A 22,388-nucleotide genomic window follows, 5' to 3' on the forward strand; every position below is an offset into this window, starting at 1 on the left:
CTTATTTTCTGAAAAGCTCTATCAGAAAAGTCATTCTGACTTCTGACAGCTGACAGAAGCAGGTGTTGACATATGTGGTCAATACATTGAAAGGATTATGCTCAATATTCTCTGCTGATGCAGTGATTGCAGGAATTGAGAGTGAAGAAGGTAGCGCCAAAATTATTTAATTATTGATTTTCTACGCATGGTTTAAATTTTCTGTATTATCAGCTAATTTGAGGGAGAGAGAAGCTCAAACAATTGGCATGAGTGCATGAAACTACATAATAGTAAAGTAAAAAGTTTCAGGATCAGATCTGTTTGAAAAGCAACTTGCTGCATAACAGCTTAGTCTAGAATTTCAGTCATGATTTTAGGCTCAAGAAATGTTAAGGCTTTCTGAAGAAGGGGAGAATCTTAGAAACATACTGTGAGGAGTACACAAAACTCAAAAAATAAGGATCACAAAGACATTATGAATAGTCTACATTATCGAAACCTTTGTAAAACAAAAACTCAAGAAAACAAATAACTGAATAGCTAAAGGACCACCTGTTTCCAAAATTAAGGCTGTTTCATTATGAGGGAAAAATACAAAAAAAAAAAAAAAATCAAAGAATAAAAATTTCATGGTTAACAGAACAGAGCTCTGAAAAAAAATACTCTGCTGCTTATGAAACGTAGCAGCTTTTATTTTTAATTCAGTGCTGTTCAGATCAGATCTTGGGGTCTAAAGCAGCAAAGAGAGACAGGAAAAAAAATAAATGGGTAAAAAAGTTTTCAATAGCCACCTCAATAACTCAACCATCAGAAAACTCCACTTGCTGTCTCTTCTGACTCAGATGGGACACAAACTCAGGCCCTCAGATCAACTTGACAGAGATTTCATACATGTATGTTTAGTTATATATTAAGGTGATCAACACTGTGACACTCCTTATAAACCATATGCAATTTTCCACACATTACATTCATGCTCTGTGATTACAGTTTCATTTCTTTGCATTTAATTTGTGGCCTTTGTCCACAGGAGCTGTTTACAAAAATGCAAAGACCTGAGGAGAAGCAAGGAATGCAGGCTTGTTCAACCCAGAGTCCAAGGAGCAATCACCAGGGCAACAGCAGCTGCTTGCATCCTTCAGGGTAGCAGCTTCCCTGGAATGAAGGGACCCAGCATAATTTATCTGACTCATAGGTATTTATATCTGCTCATTACCCACCAGAATCTACATCCTATTTTTACTGTGGAAAATAAGGGAGGGTAAAACGCAGTCACTGGTAAAAAAATCCAAAATTGCAAATTTGGGGTTTGAGCTAAGATATCAGATGAAGTGGGATACATGATAAAACTATTTTCAAGTCCTTAGAAACAATATTTCCTATTGTACACAATGACTTCAATCCTGAATGATTTAATGTGGTTTGATTTGCACCCATGAACTCCTAAGACAAACAAAAATACTGACTTGCAAATTACCTGTAGACGCCATTAATGATTTCCAAAAATTCATGGTATTGAGTTTACCAACTTCAGACTATTAAGTACACATTCAAGTAAATTTTTTCTTTAAACTATAGTCTGTGAGCTAATGTTTTTCTATCGCTCTACATCATCATTTCTGACAGTTCTAAACACAGCTCAGAGATTAATCCTTCATTTCCCTTAATTAGTTACCCTCTGCTGTCACTATTTTTGCTCTATGTAAACATCTTGTTTGACAATTATTGTCATAATAGTTATTTTATTGGAAATGTCTTTTTTTTCCAACAATCTCCTAATTTCTTTTGCAAAAGTCTCTCAAAAAAGAATTGCACTGGTATCAAGGCAATAATTGGGGTTTTTGGAAACATTTAACTTGTTAGATAGTTTCAGTATTCCTTAACATTATTCCTTCTGATTCAGGTCATCACACTGCTGCTCTCTGCTGTCCATAAGAAGAATCCACATGAAATTATTACAGATAAGGAATTCATTTTAGGCTCTATAAGAAATGTATGTACACTGCAAATTTTTCATTTTTAATTTTGCTTTCTTACAAAAATCAATTCTAATTGTAATTGGCAAGAAAATTCATGTAATTGCAAAGACATGAGTTAAACGTGAGAAGAATCAGAGGGTTTTGCAAATCAGTTGCACTCACACTTGAATTTTGTACAAGCTATGCTCACCTTGTACAAACATGCTCACCTTCAGTCCTTAATTCTTTATTTCTGTTTTACACAACCTGATGAAAAATTCATCCAATGAATACTTTTCAGTATGTAATGAATGGATAATTAGATCCAAATTTCTACACTGCAAGTGGTCTCTGCATGGGCTGACTTCAAAATAGTACAGAGAATATAGTTGTCACTTAGCAGTGGTTTGCATATTTTCCATAATGACAAGGCAGAAAATGAAATTTTTAAGAACAAGAAATCCCAAAACAGCTCAAAGATTTAATAATGGAAGATGAAAAACATTACCACTCCTGCATGTTTTTTAAATTGGGTGATTTGAAGTCATTAGAATGAATACACTTCTAGAGCAGGAATTCTTCTAAAGGGAAAAATCTTTCACAGTAATACTTTATATAGACCTGGGTTCTCCTACCAACAGTTTAAGAAGAAATGCTATGCATGAAACAGAAAAGAATTCTTGTCAACTGAGGGCACAATCCATGATAGATGTAATTGTGTGAATACATATATCAGGTCAAAAATCTGTACTTAGACATGTACAGCAGCATTTGTGAGAACATAGGTTTAGCCTATAATAAGAAAAAGGATGCAACTGAAAACATGAAATTTTGCACCAAATGGGCTTAGGTGTTCCCCATTCCTATGACATTATTCTCCTGAGATTCAGTTTATCCTGCCCCTTTTCCTCTGTCCACCACTTATCATTTCACTTTAATAGTATGACCCATAGCTTCCTGAATAAAACCCTTCAGAATCCTGAAAATCTGACAGTTGTGCCTAATTATATGTGCCACACCAAACAGAAACATAGCTAAAACAGAAACTGTGAATCTGTTTTTGCATGGGTATATCAGAGATATTCTGATTTAAAGGTTGGCTGGAAACACAGTGAGCCTATGTAGATTTAGGCCTCTTGCTCCAAAAATCCCTTCATCCATTTTATTTAGGATGCTTCTGCTGTTCCAGTTCCTGATACGATGGGGAAAAGGGCCTCTACAAATGCCTGAAAAAACACCAACGAAAACAACTCACAAATACAAATTTTTCTGCATTCTGAGTTAACAATAGCAGATGGATTGTTCCCAACACATGGATGGGATTAGTCAGTCTTCCAGGTGCTCATGGCTACAAGCAATAAACAAAACTGTCTTAATTACGATTTAACATAAATTAGGATTAGCATACCCAGGAAGGCTTAGTGGGTTATCAGCAGCGTGCATTTTACCTAAGCTAGCATTTTGTGTGCTCTCAGTTATACCATCTGTTTATCTCCTCATGTAGGTTGACTGACACAAAAGGATTTCATGACAGGTAAGGTGGGATTTCTTAAATTCTCTACAAAATATAAACCTAAAAGCACTGCCACACAAGCAACCATGTACTTCATCCAGCATGTGGGATTTATTTTTAATTAAACTGTTTATTTTCAATTTAAATGCCTACAAATGCCCTTACATACTTTGAAGGAAATGTTCCCCAAGTAGTGGTCAATACCTTTGACTATTTCCAGAAACAGTCTGTTCTCGTTTTGGTTTTATGCAACATTCTTGTGAAACCTAGACTATTTTCACATTTGATATTCACAGCATGTATTTATTCAAAGAACTGTATTCATAAGCAAAATATTAAGGAAATTTAAAAAAGGACTTTTCTAGTGTTCATACACCCATAAACAACAAACCTAAAACACAAATATGTTTAATAATTGCTTGAAAATTTTCTTTTTTTTTTCTTTTTGCTTGTGTCTGAAATCTTAATTCACTGAACTTTTATTGTGGAAAATTCTTTTGGTAGGTCTTAGGATATAAACTCTTGTCAATCCAGAGAAATACATCCATAACATCCAACTCTGCACAGCAGAGAAGGACATGAAATATAAGGATTTCAACTCACTCCTAATTCTGACCCAAGACTCACCTTTGGATCACCAAAAAAACCCATTCCCCCCACTAAGATTAGCAATTTGCTTTTCAGTTTCCCCATTCTTGTCAGATTTAGGCAAGATATGATAAATGGCTTTGGCAGAGTTGTCATCACCAGGGTGTTAACATTTCCACATGGATATCAGCAACTCCAGCTCTCCTACAACATCGAACCACAGAGGAGAACAGAAAGCCATGGAGAAATCAGACCACACAATTCCACATTAGGACTTGCACATGAGATTTTGCACTTTAGGAACCAAAACCCACAGGTGCAAGGTTGGAATTAAAAGTCAATCTGAAATTTTTATCTCTAGAGATATCTTCTACAAATAAATCATATTTTAAAATTCCTTCAGACATTGAAAAATATTCCAGGAAATTGCCAAGAAAGAATTTGATGCCAGCATAATACTTCCCATGACAATACTCTAAAAAATCCATTAAATTTATTGTGTGATAATTCTTCCATATTAGAAAACCAGGACAAATGTGTTGTGAAATCTCTGTGAAAAGAAATCGTAAATACTAAAAAATCAATACCTAATTCTGGTAAGGCTGGAAAATGCTTTCAACACTCTCATGGTTAAACCCCAGATGGTAACTGAGCCCCACACAGCCACTCAGTCACTTTACTCTGGTGGGTTAGGAAGTGAATAAAAGTAAAAAAACACATGGGCTGGGATAAAGCAGTTTAACAAGGGACTCATTCCCCACTTCCCATGGCAGGCAGTGCTCAGCCATCCCCAGGACAGCAGGGCTCCAGCACCTGTAACAGTGACTTGGGAAGACAAACACCATCCCTCCAAACGTCCCCCCTTCCTGCTTCTCCCCACATTTATATGCTGAGCATGGTGCCATATTATGGGATATCCCCTGGGTCAGCTGGGGTCAGCTGTCCTGGCTGTGTCCCCTCCCAGCTCCCTGTGGAGCTTCTTGCTGGTGGGTGAGGAGCAGGAAGGACCTTGGCTCAGTGTTAGTGCTGGCTCATGATAACAAAAACAGCCCTGAATTATCAACAGAAACCCAAAACATACCAGCCACTATGGCCCATACCAGCTACTATGAAGAAAATTTACTCTATCCCAGCTAAAACTAGCACAAATATTATTTTGAAAAATGTATTATCAGCATACTTCAAAGGCACTTTTCTGATGCAAAATAAAAGGAAAAGAAACTAGAAACTTTTTTTAAAAAGGGGGCTTAAGGTTCTGTGCAGGTGAGGTCCTAGCAGTTTGGACCCTTGCCTTTCATCAGGAATTCTATTCCAGAAAAAAATATGCTCCAGGTACCCCATTTTTTTATAAAATGGTGCTGTACAACTATTAAAAAAATTGTTTGCCAGAAGATTTAGCATCCAAGGAAATACTCATCTGGGGCTTAAAATGTTTCTACCTTCCAGCTGTTCTCCCCACAGTCAGTGTGCCACACAGTTCCTATAGTACTGACCCCTGATCCAGGGTTAAGCACCTGATTTTTGAGACACTGCTGGTTGCACTTGGGATTACACTGATGCAGAGGGGATTTCAGTGCTCTCTCCATCACCTGACCTTAGAGGTTTGTGAAAGGGGATGACAGCAGAGCAAGAAAAATAAAGCAAACAACAGACAACCAGGTCTGTCTGAGACTTGAGGAGTCCAGCAACTCCATGTGCACAACATGTACAGGAAAGGTTGGTGTCCTTTGTTTTCTCAGAACAAATATAACTAAGGTAACTAGAGAGGAAACTACTGAATTGCTTCTGCCAGATGTAATGAATTAATAGTTTGCTCTTCCCCCTCTGGATTCAGAATTAATTCTTGGCCTATATGGGCATTTCTCTCACTGGAAAATTTAATTTGCATCATTAAAGCCCTGAGTTTATTACAACTGACACAGATGTGCACCAGAAAAAAAAATCTGTATAAATTTGGTAAATTTGTTAATATTGATGATTCTAAGTATTAATCAAAATTCTAATTAAACACCAATAAGCTGCTTTAGCTAACGAAAAATTTACATTAACACCAACAGAGACAAAAATGTATTTCACCGATAACAGATCTGACTTCTCACTTAGATTTTGATTAAGTTTAACCACATTAACATTAAAGGAATTAACTGCTTTGCTGAATATAGATCCTCTTTCTTAATCCATTGGTTCCATGGTGACATTATGACTGGTTTACAGAGCAGGGAGCAAATACCTACCACTCTTCAGATCCACTACCTGTGACAACACCAGCCATCAATTACTCAAAAAATTATGCATAGGTCAATACACTCAGATTTGGCACTCAATTTTTAATTTATATTAATATAAATTAATTTATATTAATAGTAAAAATATGAGCATTCCCACAAAAACATGGTCATTTCCTTAAATTACTGTGAGAAGGAAAAGATTGTAGTAGTGTTCTGGTAATACTGCCACACAGCCCTGGTGGAAATCACTGCTTAAAATTTCACCATAAGTAATAATTTTCTGTATCCCTTTATAAAAATTTCATAAAAGAGACTATAAGAAGATACACAAACAGGCAGAGCATGCATGATACATTTTGGGTACCTTGCACCAAATATAAAAATGTCTAGATGCAAAACAGATTTCCTAAAGAATTAACAGGCTGACATGAAGATAAGCCATCCACACTAAAAGCTGGGCTGGTTTTAAGCATGAGTAGGTGATATGAGGCTATCCAACATTTAATACAAGGCCACATTTTTATTTACACCTGAAAAGAACCAATTAAATTAATGTCCTGGAAACCACCACATGTAATAGTCCACTGTAAATCTTTATGCATTTTTGCGTGTATTTTAAGGACTTTTCCTCTCCTTTGTTCTTTCCAATGTCAGCACAATGGTTATTGCCTTCCCTCTCACAGTTCAGATATTGGCTGCACCTTCAGGACAGACAAAGACATGATGTTAAATAGCTACACCTAAAATTTGAAAATTTCCATGCCCTTAAGAACATTTGCTCCAGAATAACATCAGGGAGTTCCTCTTTCCCCCTTCCCCAAAAATTTTCCCTTGCATGTGGCTGTTGAAAGATTAAAATAAAAATATGCAGAGCAGCATGTGCTAAATATTCACTGCAAATCCTCCTTAAACTCAAAACAAAAGACTTGATACAATAAGAACATGCACCACTTAACATGGAAAAAATCCCAGGTTTAATCCCTTGAGAACTAGTATCATTCCAGACATACAGTTCAACTTTCTGGTTTGTTCATATTTATAGTAACCTTAGAGAACCTAGAATAAAATCTTCAGTTTAAAAGAATGCCATCAGTTTGAAAGCAACTCAGACTGTTTTACTAATATTAAAGAACAGAACTACAAAATAATAATTATTATTATTATTACTAATACTATTACTGTTATTGCTGTTATTGAGAGTGATTGCAGATTTCTGTGATTTTCAATTCTTTAATCTGGTTATGTGGCTGTACCCCGCAATGTTATCATGGATAATACAAATTAACTTTTCTCTACAATTTCTTGCGAATTTTGCTATCACTAAGAGCAAGGAAAAAAAGGTACATACACAGGGAGATTATCTGCAGTGGCAATTTTGAATTTCCATAAAATTATTTTCTTTTGAAATAAGGAACAGACTTCTGGTAGTCTCATAACAATACTGACATAAAACACTGAACTGGTGGTACTCCCTGGTACTTCCTGAAAGACTCAGGCTGGTCAGCTGTTACTGCAATGAAACTCAACAAACAGCACTTATTAACAAACTAGGATCCATCATACCACCAGTGGGAGGGAGGGGGGAAGGAAGGTTTTTGAATGCACTGTGCACTGCTCCACAAAGTTTCAGTCCTCAGGTGGTTTTTGTTATTTTCCTAAAATCCACCAAAAATGCCGAGTAAATTGTATTAATTATGTACAGCAGCAGCACAACTGAAAAACAGCATTACAAAACTAAGATATAAAAAGGGTTCTCCTACTTTGACCATCTTAAAAAGAGAAACATATCTTTGAGAAATTGTCTCCATTTTCTGATTGCAATGTGCAGGGGCGACCGTCAATGACAGCACAGAGCAGCCAGTGCCTCCATGTTGGGTTTTGGCCTCCATGATGTCACAGAGTAGTTCCATGAAATAACAGAAAGATTCTTCCAGGGTGACTGTTCATGAGATCACCCCGTAACCGCCCACACACCCAGCCCAGCAGTGCCCCCGCAGCACCATCAGGCGTGGAGCACAGCCCACCAGCACAGGATGCAGAGCAGCTCCCGCTGGGGCAGGTCCCTGCAGATCTCCCACGATGGATGCTGTGGTGCTTAAAAAGAAGGGCTACAGCCTCGGTGACACTCTTGGAGAAGGCTCCTATGGCAAAGTGAAAGCTGCCTACAGCCACCGCCTGAAATGCAAAGTGGCCATCAAGATCATTGACAAGAAGAAAATTTCTCAGAATGTCCTGGAAAAATTTCTCCCCAGGGAAATGGAGGCTTTGATGCGACTGCACCACCCCTCAATCATCGAAACCTATGAGATTTTTGAGACATCCTTTGGGAAAGTGTACATCGTGATGGAGCTGGGGGAAAGGGGGAGCCTCCTGAACTACCTGACCAGCCAGGGTGCGATGGAAGAGAGCGTCGCTCGCTGCAAGTTCCAGCAGTTGGCTTCTGCCATCAAGCATTGCCATGACTTGGACTTTGCCCACAGGGACCTGAAATGTGACAACATCCTTCTTGACAATGATCTTAACTTCAAGCTGTCAGACTTTGGCTTTTCAAAACCACTGGCTCAGGATGGAAATGGAAAAACCATTCTCAGCAGCACCTTCTGTGGGTCTCTTGCGTACTCAGCCCCCGAACTGCTCGAGCATATTCCTTGTGACCCCAGGATTTCGGACATGTGGAGCCTAGGCATTATCCTGTATGCAATGCTTTTTGCTTCACAGCCATTTGACAGTTCCAACGTCAGGGAAATGCTCCAGGTTCAGAAACAATGGAAGATTCACTTCATGAAGTCAAAAAATATCTCTACAGACTGCAAGAATCTCATTGTCCACTTGCTCCACCCTGATATGTCCCAGAGGCTGTGCATAGATGAAGTTTTGAGACATCCCTGGCTGCAGACCCCAAAACCCATGCGCAGTCTGCAATCCACAGGAAGGGGTGACCCCAAAGCCTCTGGCAAGAAAAGCCCCAGAAAAAGCAGTATGGCAAATCCCATTGTGCGTAAGTGTAAGGAGTGGAGGAGGAAATCAGATTCTCTTAAGGATACTTTCCTTTAACATGGTCACAACGTTGGCCTAACCTGTGAACAGCATTAGTTTAAACTCACATTAAAGAGAACCTGTCTAAAATTCCATGTGGCAATTGTGTCCCTGCTCCTGCACAGTGCTCTTGAAGGAGGAGCTTTAACACTGCCAAAGTCAGGACTGTGAAACACGGGGGAAATAATGAGGGAGGGAAGTTTGGAACTTTAGAACATGTAAACAAACTGCAGAGGAGCACCTGGTATGTAATACTTGAAGGAGGAATGTATTTCAAGCCATACAATGCCATTTTTTTTAATCTATCTGAATATCAGACCTGGTGCACTTTATAACAATTTATAACTATTTCAGTATCAGACTCTAGGATCTGCCTAGACATACTGCTTATGAATGAAAATTTGGCTGATTTTCTCTTTCAAATTTGATTCTTTCAACAAAAAAATGTGCAATGGAAACCGTTTCCCTATACTTAAAAATTAACAAGGATTACAAATCAGCTGTACCATAATAGGTTTAAAGTCAAAAGGAATGGGGGAAGAGTTTTCATTAATTAGCATTAATTAGCAAGGGAATTTTAAAAAAACACATATCCAAACATCAGCTGCCTTTTAACTGAAACTTATTGGCTGAGCAAAACATGCATGATTCTTTTTCTCTATAACAAGAAATATTATGTTAGACATTAAAAAATAAAACATATACCTTCAATGCTATGGTTGCTTAGCCTAAAACTTAAAAAATAATGTTAATTATTTTATTTGCATTACAGTCCTGCAAGGTAGTCCCAATCAAGGATCATTCTAAAAGCCTGCAAAATGAGAAGTCTCCTGTCCCACTGGTGTAATACATTTAACTCTAGGCCCCATAGGATTGATTCATCTGGATAAGTTATGCAAGCACACATTTACAGTCCAGCCACTTCCTGCAGAAAAACATCAAAAAATGCCATGTGGGTAAAATCCAATCCCAGTGGAGACTTTGGGAGGTTTATTACTCAATTCTTTGGTACTCAAATAATTGCCTGTCACTAAAAGTAAAGCAAAACAAATATAATTTCATGGGTCTGCTTGGCCAGAGACATTGGACCAATTATTGATCTATGAGGGTATTTATCCAACACCTGAGAATGCACACAAATTATGACCTACTCATAATTTAGTATTGCTTAGAAAGGGTCAGGCTACTATGTTTAACTCCTTATAAAACAGAGAGAAAGCAAAGTTGAAGTGCTACTGAAAAGCAGCAAAGTGTCAAAAATTACTCTAACATACAATTTGACAAGACAAAAATTATGTTTATTCATTATTTCACCCATTACTCTTTACAGAAAATCAAAACATTATGCTAAAATATCAAACATAAAAAACTGCTATCGACAAAGCCATCAAATAATAAAAAAACTGACCATAATTAAAACTGTTATTTCCATTTAGTAAGTGTGGACAACTATATCTATTCTGGGGAAAAAAACCTTTTTGCTTAATAATGTAAGAGATTATTTTTGATGCTAAGAAATCAAATGCACTCTGGACTAATTATAAACCTTACTCTGAATAGTCTTCTGCCTCAGAGAGTGGATTAAAAGGTGGATTGTACAAACAGCCATTCAGCAGAGCTCTTACTATCCTAAATAATCCAAGGAGAGACAAAGTCAGATCCAGCTCTAATTAACACTCATTGCTCATGGCAGGAGAACATTAACATGGTACATTTAAACTGCCACATATTTAGAAGTCACAGCCATTGAAAAGGACACTTGGACAAACAAAATGGAGCTTATGAATTCTTTGAGATAGCAGTTCAGTAGAAAGCTTTAAAATATACCTTATTATTATTTTGCTTTCATTGATTTACTCTGGGACCAAAACACAGTAGTAAAAAAAGGTGAAGCCATGGAAAAAAAATTCTTATTCTATTTTAATTTTGCCACTTTTGCATTATCAGACTCCAGTACAAGAGTAAACAATGTGATTGGAAATGATCACACTGTATGTGCCACAAAGGAGGTGTGGCACCTCTTCCTGGTGTACTGGCAGCTCCTTAGGCAGGATCATGAGCCTCCACACTGTGATGCATATTCATGGCAATGCTGCTAAAGTTCAGGCAGCTCAGGCACATTCTTATTTCCAGCTGTGTGTCTGTGGCCAAAATATGTCTAAGTGCACAGCCAAAATCAAAAGGCAGGACAGATCTCTTACCCGGAGGCCTTCCCAGATGATTTTATTACATATATGAGCTACTCTGTTGTGTGAATTGTATAAAGAGAACCTGGCATGCATCTAAGAAGGATGAATTTCGCAATTCTGATTTACTTGGGAATTCAGTTTTATTCCAATCCTTTTACTAAGACAGGACATGCCATTGAAAACAAATGTATATGAGTCCTAAAAAGCTTCTAGAGAAAGAGGACCTATGAAGTGTATTGGTGAATATCACAACAAAACAGACTAAGCATACAAAAAATATAATTTCAGTTGAATGCAGTAAATGAGATAAAATATGTCCTGCTATAACTCTGTCAAAATGACACTGGGTTTACTTTAACTAAAGGTCATAGAATCATGTATTTACTAGGGCTGGAAAAGACCTCTAAGATCTTCAGCCCAGCCATTAAATCAACACTGCTGGGTCCACCACTAACCCTGTCCCGAAGCACCTCATCTGTGCATTTTTTGAAAACTTCCAGGGATGGTGATTCCACCATGTCCCTGGGCAGCCTGTTCCAATGCTGGAGCACCCTTTCAGTGAAGAACTTTTTCTTGACATCCAGTCTAAACCTTCACTGGCACAACCTTCCTCTTGTCCCATTGTTTGTTACCTGAAGGAAACACTGACCCTCCCCTGACTGAAGCCTCTTTCCAGGAACTTGTAGAGAGTGGTGGGGTCCCCAAGCCTCCTTTTCCTTTTCTCCAGCCTAAACAACCAGTTAACTCAGCTGCTCCTCAGTTCCCTCAGCTTCTATCTCCTCAGATTTCAAGAGGAATCAATACCACACACCTAGAACTGGGGAATGAAACTGGAGATTGTTGTAATCACTAATATTCCAGAACAAAATTTACTTTGCACTTTCCTCTACACATTACAAGTGATTAAGTGAGTTTTAGAATCATCTTTTCCTTAGCCAGAAGTGTCCACACTTTCTTATCTTATATCATTGGCACTTAAATTAATGGCTTTTATCTAACAGATACAGCAGTCATAATAAATATTTAAGATAACTATTTAAATTTTGGCTGTATTAACATTGTAATGTAAAGAATCTTAATTTTATTTGCCTCAATAAATCAAAGATTAAACTCACTCAGACATTTTATCTTGCTTGCCCTTAGAATTGTTAAAGAAATTCACTTTAAATATGAATAATATGTCTTCATTTTATGAGCTTTGCTCATTTCCATAGATTTAGTTTGAAAATAAAATTATTTCTAGTACTTACTGGAATGCTGATAATGAAACTATTATATTAATATTTTTTTTCTCTATCTAAAAATCACTTAAACTCATTTGGAGGGGTTGGATTCTTAAAGGAGAACCTGCCTCAATTTATGCTCCTTACTATGGCACTCAAAGCCATATGAACCATCATGGACATTCCATTAAAAAATAAGGTTCAGAAAGTTATAATTTGTCAAAAAGTCTCAGTGCTATCACTTGAAATACCATGCATAATATTTATTGAAGTATATTTCAATACTCAACTTCACAATAAAATTTTGTAAGATTTCTTCCCAATTCCTGCAAGGGCATTTAGTTCAATGAGAATTAATTCTTTTGCTCACACAGATACTCTTCCAAACTAAAACCTCTAAACATGATCACAATGGTCTCAGTACAGCCATTAGAAGTGCTTCGAACCACAAAAACTCCAGTGGATAACTTTGGTGGTGGTACAAAAGGTGTGATTTGGTGGAATTGCACAGAATTTGCACGCAGCAAATGCTGCACACACCAATTTGTCTGAGAACAGAGTGTCCAGGACAGCACTTCCCTCTCCTGGAGTATCATTGCATTTTCCCCAGAGGCTGCAAGTTTAATTTGCTGGTTGTGTGGTGTGTGCTGCCCACTCCCTGCCCTGACAGCCAGCAGGGCTCTGGTGCCTCCATCCAGCTTCCTGGGGACTCTGGGGACAGATGGCTGCAGGGCAGCCAAGGGCTGTCTGGAACGGTGACCCAGACGTCTTGCCACTATGCAAATATCACTATCAGTCAATCATTTTATTATAAATACTGGACAGCCCAGGGCCCATTGAGCTCTCCCACGTGGCAGTGGCTGCACTCCAGGAGCTCCCCTTGAGCAGGGACAACTCTCAAGGTTACCCTCAAGGCTGAAAGGTTCCTTGCCACACCAGAACCTCAGGGAGTGATCAATAGCGTCCTAACCTTTGAAATCTTAGCCGAGTGATACAGAGGATTGACTGTGAACATAAACTCCTTTGGACATAAACCACTGGCCAAGCCTGAGACTAGGACTGGATCCAGCTGCAGTCTGAGAAGGAGTCTAGAAAGCAAGGGGGCCCTTCCTGGACCTCATGACTCAGTGGGAGAGTGTTCCTGGGCAGCTTTTTCTGACCTTGTCCTTTAAGCAGTAGATAGTCAAGTGTACCTTGTTAAAGTTGATTTTGTTTACTCCTGATTTACCTTAACAAGGTTTACTGCTTCTTCTCTCTCCAGGGAAGTTCATCACTCCATTCAGGGCAAGGTGCAGTGGGCAGAGGGAACAGGTGAAAGGGGTTAACAGAGCAGCACTGGAGGGAATAAACATTGGAGGGAATAAACATTTGCTGATTCTCCTAACACAGAAAAGGCAAGTTATCTGTTATGCCACTTGACAGCTTGTAAATGGATGAATGACTGCCTTTAATAGTGGTGATATTTACTGCCTCAGAAACCTAATTCCTTTGACCTGAACAGAAATACATAGATACATAATACATAAATACAACACTCAAATCTTGTTGAGCACATAACAGTCCTATGGAAAAAAAAAATCACAAGATTATTCAAAATACAAGACATAACCAGAACAAAAATTAATTTTTCAGAACCTGACTGTTGAAAAACTGTTCATGATGAATTTTAATAGACGAAAATCAAAATTCTTCAAGTAATTTGGGGTTGTTGGTATTGGCATTTACATCAGCACCCAAACCTTCATCTTATTTACAACGATAACTCCTATTATGCTAAGTTTTACCCAAACAATTTCTGCCAGATGAGACCATCTAGACACGTTAGGTACTTAGTTTACTAGACTGTGTTAGACACCTAAAATTAGCATCAGTCCCAAGCACACTGCAACATTTAAAGCATTTATCTCACAATATCCTTGTAAAGAAGAGGAATAACATTATCTCAGCTTTACAAAGTGAAACTGAAACACAGGATGCATATGGAACTTTTAAAACATATTAAGTACTCAGATCCTATAAGTGCTGAGTGCCTGGTTACTGTTAAAAATAAGAACATGTGTTATACAGACTAAGCCACTGAGAAACACAAATCTGTGACAAAAGTGATCTTAATCAGGAGCACTAAAGTCATGAATATAGTGAACTATTACTACTGTCTGTCTGTTTTTTTCTGCCTTTGATGATATCTAACTAAAAAGAGAAAGCAAAACAAAACACCACAAAAATGCCCAAACCAAAGAAACCCCACCAATTTCAAGCATCCTACTTCCATGTCTAGTTGAAATATGATTACTACAGGATCTTTTTGTTACACACATCAAGCTATTCAAAGTTTGCCATAGGTATACTTCAAGTCACTTCTGCCTAGCATAACATAAAATTCTAAATAGTCCAACATACACAAACTTTAAAAAAATGAGCTGAATTTTCTTCATGCTTTAATTATTAACTTTCACTGTACCAATACCAAGATGAAAAAGTAAATAAAATGGGACTGGTTTGCTTGCTCTGCAGGATCAACTTGTTCTGATAGTTTATCCCTACCAGTCCTGCTCAACATCAGCAATCAGCTCAGAGCTGTGATTTTTTTAAATGCAGTTTAACACAGATTCATCAATCCAGCAAAGTACCTGCCAGAATATATTCACCTGCAGTTTAAGAAAATTGTGTCGGTTAATCAGAGAAAAATTTCTGCTTTTCTGATGCAAAGATGTGAGCTTTAGATTATCTTAAAGCATGAGCAACCCACCAAGGATCTACATATCCAGGGTTTTTAATGAATATGTATACATTAGTCTTTTTATGATTTTCCTTAAAGGAAAATATTACATCAAAGCAAATCTAGTTTGGCCTACTACAGAAATTATTTCTTCTATATACTTCAATGCATTTCAGAAGTAGGTTTTCTTAGTAATAAATATTTCCTACTAGGAGGAAGAAATATTTAGTTCATTATTTTCCAAATTTGTTAAAGTAAAAAGGCCAAAATCTTATCTTGATTTTGTTAGACTATTATGTTTTAAACTAAGCAGTGATACAAAAAAAAAAAAACAAAAAAAACAACACTTAAAGCAAAATAATATTTTCTAAGACTAGCTTTTTCCCTATCTAGCCACAGCACCATGTATACAAAAGAATTAGGAGTGTCTGAATCTTGTGCTAACTTCACGTTACTGCCAGTTCTGACATAGTCCACAGCTCCAAGACTGTTCTACAGTACTGTCTCCTTTGTCTTCTTATTACTTTACATCCCTCCAAAGCATACTTTGCATTTCTGGGAAATATTACAGAATTCATGAATAGTTGCTCAATAACAAGTTGAATACACCATATTGTTCACTGTTAAAAGAAATATTTAAGAACAGTTCACAGTATGTTCTATTCTTGTGTCTAGTGTTCTTTCTTTTTCACAGCCAGATGGGACTCCCATTATCCTCCTTTTTCTGTTGTATGATTCATCACCAAAGGTTTCCCTCATGCACTTACTACAGCAGGTGTTCTATCCCTTAAATGGATTCATATGGAAACCTACAAGGAGAAATATTGAACCACAAAATTAAATAGAATGGAATGTAAATGGAAACATTTTTAGTCTATTTTTTAGTGTATTGACAATAGATATTAATATTGTTACACTGAACTGTAGCAGAGGTCTCAAACCTGATATTGTTGAACAATAGCATAAATTTTTTTATTCATGAGTGAAGATGCCTCAAGCAACCTAAAAAAAAAATCCAACCTAAGTAAAATTTGGTTGTAGTGAAAAGGTTTCCTGTCTTGATAAGATCTACTCTAATTAGGCTGCCTTCTGTGAGACCAGTTTTATCTTCTTACATGCTGTAAACTTCACATCCTGTAATAATATCCTGTAATAATTGCCAGTAATTTCTGTAGAAACCACCACTAATGAATGCAAAACCAAAGCAATGTAGAAGTAGAAATTAGGAGGCATCTAGCAGGAAATTTCTGGGCATTCCTGTAGAAATTCAAAACTACTTTTTCCCCATTAAACTTGTTGCCACAGTTCTTAGGGGTTTTTTTTTTTCCTTTTTTTTCAGTCAAGGCACAAATCTCCCCTTAAAGAAAAAAGCAAAAACCAACAAAACAAAAATACATTAACATTTCTAATGCTACAGTTAATTTGGCTAGTTATATTGGATTCATGCTAATTTCATATGTAACAGCTGCCTGCCTTTCTTCTCCCTTATTTTATCTAATGGTTGTCAAAGCACATTTTCTACATAAGCAACAGCAGTTTTGGCCTCTGTTTCTGTGTTCTGTTGAAGCTGTAGCCCTGAAAGGGGGGTGGGCATTGTATAAACTGCTTATAATCATCTCATAAATGAAAATACTGAGAAGTCAGAATTTGAACTACTTGGAAGTAATGCAAAGCAACCTCAAATTGCCCCAAAATTACCACCTTGCATAGCCACACATCTCAGGTCAGCTTTTGAAAGGGAAACAGCCACGTAAAGAGAGCCTAACCTCAGTCTTTACTAAAATCACTACAGTCAAGGCTAGTGAACTTCTATCAACTGAGACTTCCCCAGAAATTGTAGCAAATTAAATTCATTCTAGAATTGCACCAAGTATGTGCATCTAGAATTTAATTAAGTGTGTCTAGACTGCCCACACCTACTCTAAAACAAAACCTTTGTCTCCTGCCAATCCCAGTTAAAAAGATGGGGACAAGTGCATTGGAGCTGACATTTCCTTGAGGATTTGTCAGGGGTGCAATAGCAATTTGGAGCCACATTCTCCTGCTGAAGATATATCCAGGAATACCTCCCAGGTCTGATATTCCACTGGCAAGTGCTTTGGATGCAGCTCCCTCTCCTTCCAGCCCACTCCACACTCACATCTAAGGCACAGCTATGATCTAGGTACATGAAGGTGCACAATCTTATGTTGTGCTCAACTACAAACATATTCTGATCTCCTGTAGAATCTCTTGACATTTATTTGCAACATAAAAAATTGAATTCTTCTGAATTTTAACCTGGGGGCTTTGCTCAAATTTGATGCTAAGCTTGAGAGTAATTAAATATGACACAAGGTGGTGTCAAGTTGGATTAGCTTTAACAAACTACTGTATCAACAAAGGGGAAAATAAGGTAAAGATTGGATTTTCTAACCACAAGTATTCTTCTTCCTCTTTAGTGAAATTGCCAGAAACAAGGAAATGTGTTGCAGCAACTGAAATGCCAAAGTACACTTTCAGATAATCCTGCAAAATCTGCTCATAAACCCGTCCATCAGTGTTTGGAAATACTATCAACCCCATGTTCTCTCAGGTAAACAGAGCAAGTGAAGTCACCTCTGTTTGCAGACCAAGGGCTGGATGTTCATGTAACTTTTGCTGTTTTGCTTTAAATGGAGAATTGGCACTTAAGATGAAGTCACAAAAACACAAATCACAGTTTACACTACAACAGCCATCGACTCTCATTTACTTTAAACTCCGAGAGTGTAACATTTTGCTTGCAGCACATGGCAGAACGTCCCAATAATTTTAGTAAAATCACACGTAAATTAATTACACTGAAGCAATCCATATAACATTACCATTTGCAGGTGAACTGGTATTTGGGGTTCACATTTTTAAAAAATTGCTAAAATCAGCTCAGCTTCACAGATTTAAAAAGAGTAAGCATATTATGTCTTTTACACCACAAATCCATCTGGCACAGAAGCCAAAACAACTGGATTAATAAGAGCTATGTAAGAAATAGAAGGGCTTTCCATATAAAATCATGTCACTAAGACAGTAAAATAGTAATAAGTAGCAGGAGTTTCAGCAGTAGGAAATTATATGGCTTATGGCAGTCACCTCTGGTTTGCTATCCTCTAGTTATGTTTTGCATTTGATGGGAATCACAAAAAACCTTGGCAAGAGTAGAGCTCCACACATTGACCCAAACTCCAACCTGGTTTTTCATGAGGTGACTTCTTATAGTCTAATGTGTGCACCTATAAAAATACAAGGAAAGAGGAAGATCAAACCCATAATGAAGTGCAATGTTCATAAACATTCTGAACTAAACTAGCACACTTCAAAATAATCACTAATAAAATTGCATTTAAATTTTATTTACAAAGTGATTGCTTTAGAAACAGAGTGCCTGAGCAATGCTGGACTGGACTATGGCAAGAATTAATACTACAGAAGTTATATCCCAAAGGAGATGTTTTTGTTCCTCCTGTTTAGGTCCTCACTTTGGTCTGTTCTGCACAGTTTCGCAGATAGATGTGTCACTATTTACCTGGCCACAGCTCAGAACAGGCACTCACTAGCTGAACAGACAGCTTTTCCTCAAACCCAAAATCTATTCATGGAATAAAATACTACCATGAAAGCTTTAAGCTACCATAAATATGAATGCAGTGCACAACATTTTAAATACAAGGGTAAGACAATCTGCTTTAATAAGCTGAACACTTCAGAATTTACCCAAAAAAAAAAAAAAAATCTTTCCTAAGCATTAAGAGCTGTTATCACTGTACCTGTTGAATGTTTTCCAGGAAACAAACTTTCCATTCAGCTGTAAACTACTACAGATCTAGAAATACTCAGAGACTTGTTCCTGGAAAGTAGAAATCCCCAGCTAGCCAGTCACAGGCACTATTGAGTTTCCCATTATTTGCTCATGGAGGTACAATTTTTCTCAGTTAAGCTGATGTTCCAGTTCACAGCTGAGGCAAAAGAAAACTGCTGGTAAGCATTCAATTCAAATATAGCAAGATACTGTTTCTACCAGGAACAAGTACTCCTCATAAAGCGTATTAATGTCCCTTTGTATGGTTTAAAATCCAGAGAGAGTGTTAGTTATCTGAACAAGTCATACGCTTTCTAGTGGAAAAGTAGATATCGTCTTTTTTGAAATCTTTAAGCTGATGTAGCTGTACACAAGGCATTAAAAATCCAAACAAGATAATTTGCAAAGCTCAAAATCAACTGAAAAGTACCAGTGCTCTTCAGCAATTACTTTTGAGAGCTGAAGCAGGAAGAAGCAGGTAATTATCTTCATCTCAGAGCTTTCACAGCTCTGAGTTTTCCTGGTGTCAAGAGGGGCAGAATCACTTCCCTGGACCTGCTGCCAATGCTGCTTTTTGTTGCAGCCCAGGGCACCTTTGGCTGTTTGGGCTGCAAGGGCACATTACCAGGTCAAGGTGAGCTTTTCACCTCTCAGCAGCCCCAAGTCCTTCTCCTCAGGGAAGGACTCCTTCTCCTCTCAAACCATTCTCTGCCCAGCCTGTGTTTGTGCTTGGGCTTGCCCTGACCCAGGCGCAGGACTTTGCACTTGGCCTTGTGGAACTCTATGAGGCTCCCATGAGCCCACATCTCGAGCCCATCAGGGTCCCTATGGGATGGAATCTTATCCCTCCAGAATGTCACTCCACACACCTCAGTGCTGTCAAACCTGCTGAGGGTGCCCTCAATGCCACTGTCCCTGTCCAACAGTGCCAGCCCAGCACAGACTTCTGAGGTCACCTCCTGCCACTGCTCCCCACTCGGACATCCAGCCACTGACTGCAACCCCGAGTGGGACCAGCCAGACAGAAAGACATGTTTCATTTTAAAGATCTATTATACTCACAAAATTGGGACTTATTAATGCAAAGCAAATCCAAAGCAATTTGGCAACTTTGTGGTTTGCTATAAAGAGGCCGTTAGGTGAATAAGCAACTGTTTCAAGGGTAGCACTTGGAGGTGTGCCAGAGCAACAGATTTATTGATTTAGAACAATAAAAAGGCCACACTTAAATAATGGATAGATCCAACACACTCTAAAATCATAAAAAGTGTTCTGCTTGGCTTCAGTGGGTTCTGCTTAAGGACAGAGTTAAACATAATACAAGGTTATTCATTGCAGGACCACGTTAAGACCAAGAAGTTAAACACAACCACTGCCTTTTAAAGGACAGATGTAGTATGGCTAATATTGACTTTTCTACTCTGCATGGTTAGTGAGAGATTAGTATAATCTGCCATTCATTTTGATACTGAAATTAGAAAGTTTATAGGAGATCATTTTGTCCTGAAGTCACATAAGATAGATGTGGAAGAAAAATCTCTTCAAAGATGCCCTGGTGTTTCACCCATTCTTAACCCTTAAAGAGAGGCACCTTTTCAATAGAGTGAGAAAGGAAATAGATTCTGTTTGACCAGAAAATAATAAGGATTACTGGAGAACTCGTGTTAGTCTTTCTCAGGATTGTTATCAGAAGATATTGTTAATATTGATTTTCAAGAGCCCCACCGCCTGAAGACTTGCAATCAGGCAGAAGTCTGATCCACAGAACATAGTGCCACTCACAGTCTGCATGCACACACAAGAGTATGTAACATTAAATTTTTACAAGACGAAAAAATTCTTATGTTTCAGTGCTCTTAAGTTTATTATCCAAGTACTAATTGTACTTTATCTGAAATAAAATTGAGTCAATGGGGATCATTAACTTTGTTATCCCTTTAATGAAGGGCTTCACAGTATAATTTGATATTCTAGTTCAGAACACTTCAATAAAACTTCTTGCATGGTGACAACTACTGAAGACATTTAATAATGCCACAATAGCCAGCTTTACTGACAGCACCTTAAGGAAAAGTCACACAGATCTGTTTTCATTGATGCCTTGCAGTCAGAAAAGCATGAGCATCAAAATGAAAGAAATTAAATATTACTCTTTTTGAGCAAAATAATTTCAAAGATTAAAAATTAGATGTCACCTTGGACTATTACAGTAATTCATATTTTTCCCCATTTTCTCTTTAAAAGCTACATGTTATTCTATTAGATTTTTATTGACATTCAATCAATCTTGTAATAATTTGAGTGCATCTGATTTTTCTGTTTTATTTCTACCCTTGAGCTTGAGTCATAGAGAATTTCTCAGAAATCATAAATATGCATTTCCAAGTTAGTACAGGACTCAGATCTCAAGGACATTAAAAAAATGGATTGTTTTGCAAGTTTCCTTCCACTTTGTCTCTAGAAGTAAAAGCAGTAGCATTTTGCTTCTTGAGGTAAACAAGGTCTTGCTGCTGACACAAAACATGGATAGAAGGGACACAGGATAGAGACGTAGATCTGCAGGGTAAGAAACCAAGCATAATAGTATGAAAGGACACTTCAGTTATATCAGATGTGGTTCTAAAATCTTCTCTGGTACACTTTACTTTCTTAGTTGTCTCTAAGTGGCATCCATTACTTAGCCAGATTATCCCAGTGTTGATTATTAGACAAGAATAGAACCAAGCTGCATACCAGATGTGAGAGGGTTTACAGATAATTGTGTCATAATTAAAACTACGTTAATTGGAGGGATTATGGTAGCATTTTCCTACTGTGGTTACTTTTGCTCTTATTACCTGGGAAAGTTTGATCCCAAGGCCAAAGCAGGAAGGTTCCTAATTACTTTTACTTTCCCATCTGTGTTCTTTGAAAATTACACCAATTTGGTAGAGTGGGAAGGTTTCAACATTCTATTACTCAGTCCAAGATCTGGAGACTGACAAAACTGGTGGCCAAAGTGGAAAAGATAATCATTGCTGTTATCAGGGAGCTCTTTAGATTTCAAAGCAAAGCCTAATGCACAGAATATGCTGGCTTAATGACAACCACAGTGGTTCTAACACACTCTGAATGTGTGAATGTACTGTCATTTTT

At 37.7% G+C, this 22,388-nt stretch overlaps 1 protein-coding gene and 1 long non-coding RNA gene across 2 annotated transcripts; one reads left to right on the plus strand and one right to left on the minus strand.

The window, feature by feature from the left end:
• Positions 1 to 6,843: 6,843 nt before the first annotated feature.
• On the minus strand, positions 6,844 to 8,120 carry LOC128814523 (uncharacterized). The gene is made up of 3 exons (XR_008439401.1): positions 8,030 to 8,120; positions 7,618 to 7,924; positions 6,844 to 6,970 (listed from the first exon to the last, which is right to left on the minus strand). It is a non-coding gene; the product is annotated as an uncharacterized LOC128814523 (long non-coding RNA).
• A 107-nt stretch (positions 8,121 to 8,227) lies between these two features.
• On the plus strand, positions 8,228 to 9,398 carry LOC128814447 (testis-specific serine/threonine-protein kinase 2-like). Its single transcript, XM_053990284.1, has one exon. It carries the CDS (start codon positions 8,349 to 8,351, stop codon positions 9,321 to 9,323), a length of 975 nt encoding a protein of 324 aa, XP_053846259.1. The 5' UTR covers positions 8,228 to 8,348; the 3' UTR covers positions 9,324 to 9,398.
• Positions 9,399 to 22,388: the final 12,990 nt, after the last annotated feature.

The sequence above is a fragment of the Vidua macroura genome, chromosome 14 (genome assembly GCF_024509145.1).
Source record: "Vidua macroura isolate BioBank_ID:100142 chromosome 14, ASM2450914v1, whole genome shotgun sequence".
In the NCBI taxonomy this organism is placed as follows: Eukaryota; Metazoa; Chordata; class Aves; order Passeriformes; family Viduidae; genus Vidua; species Vidua macroura.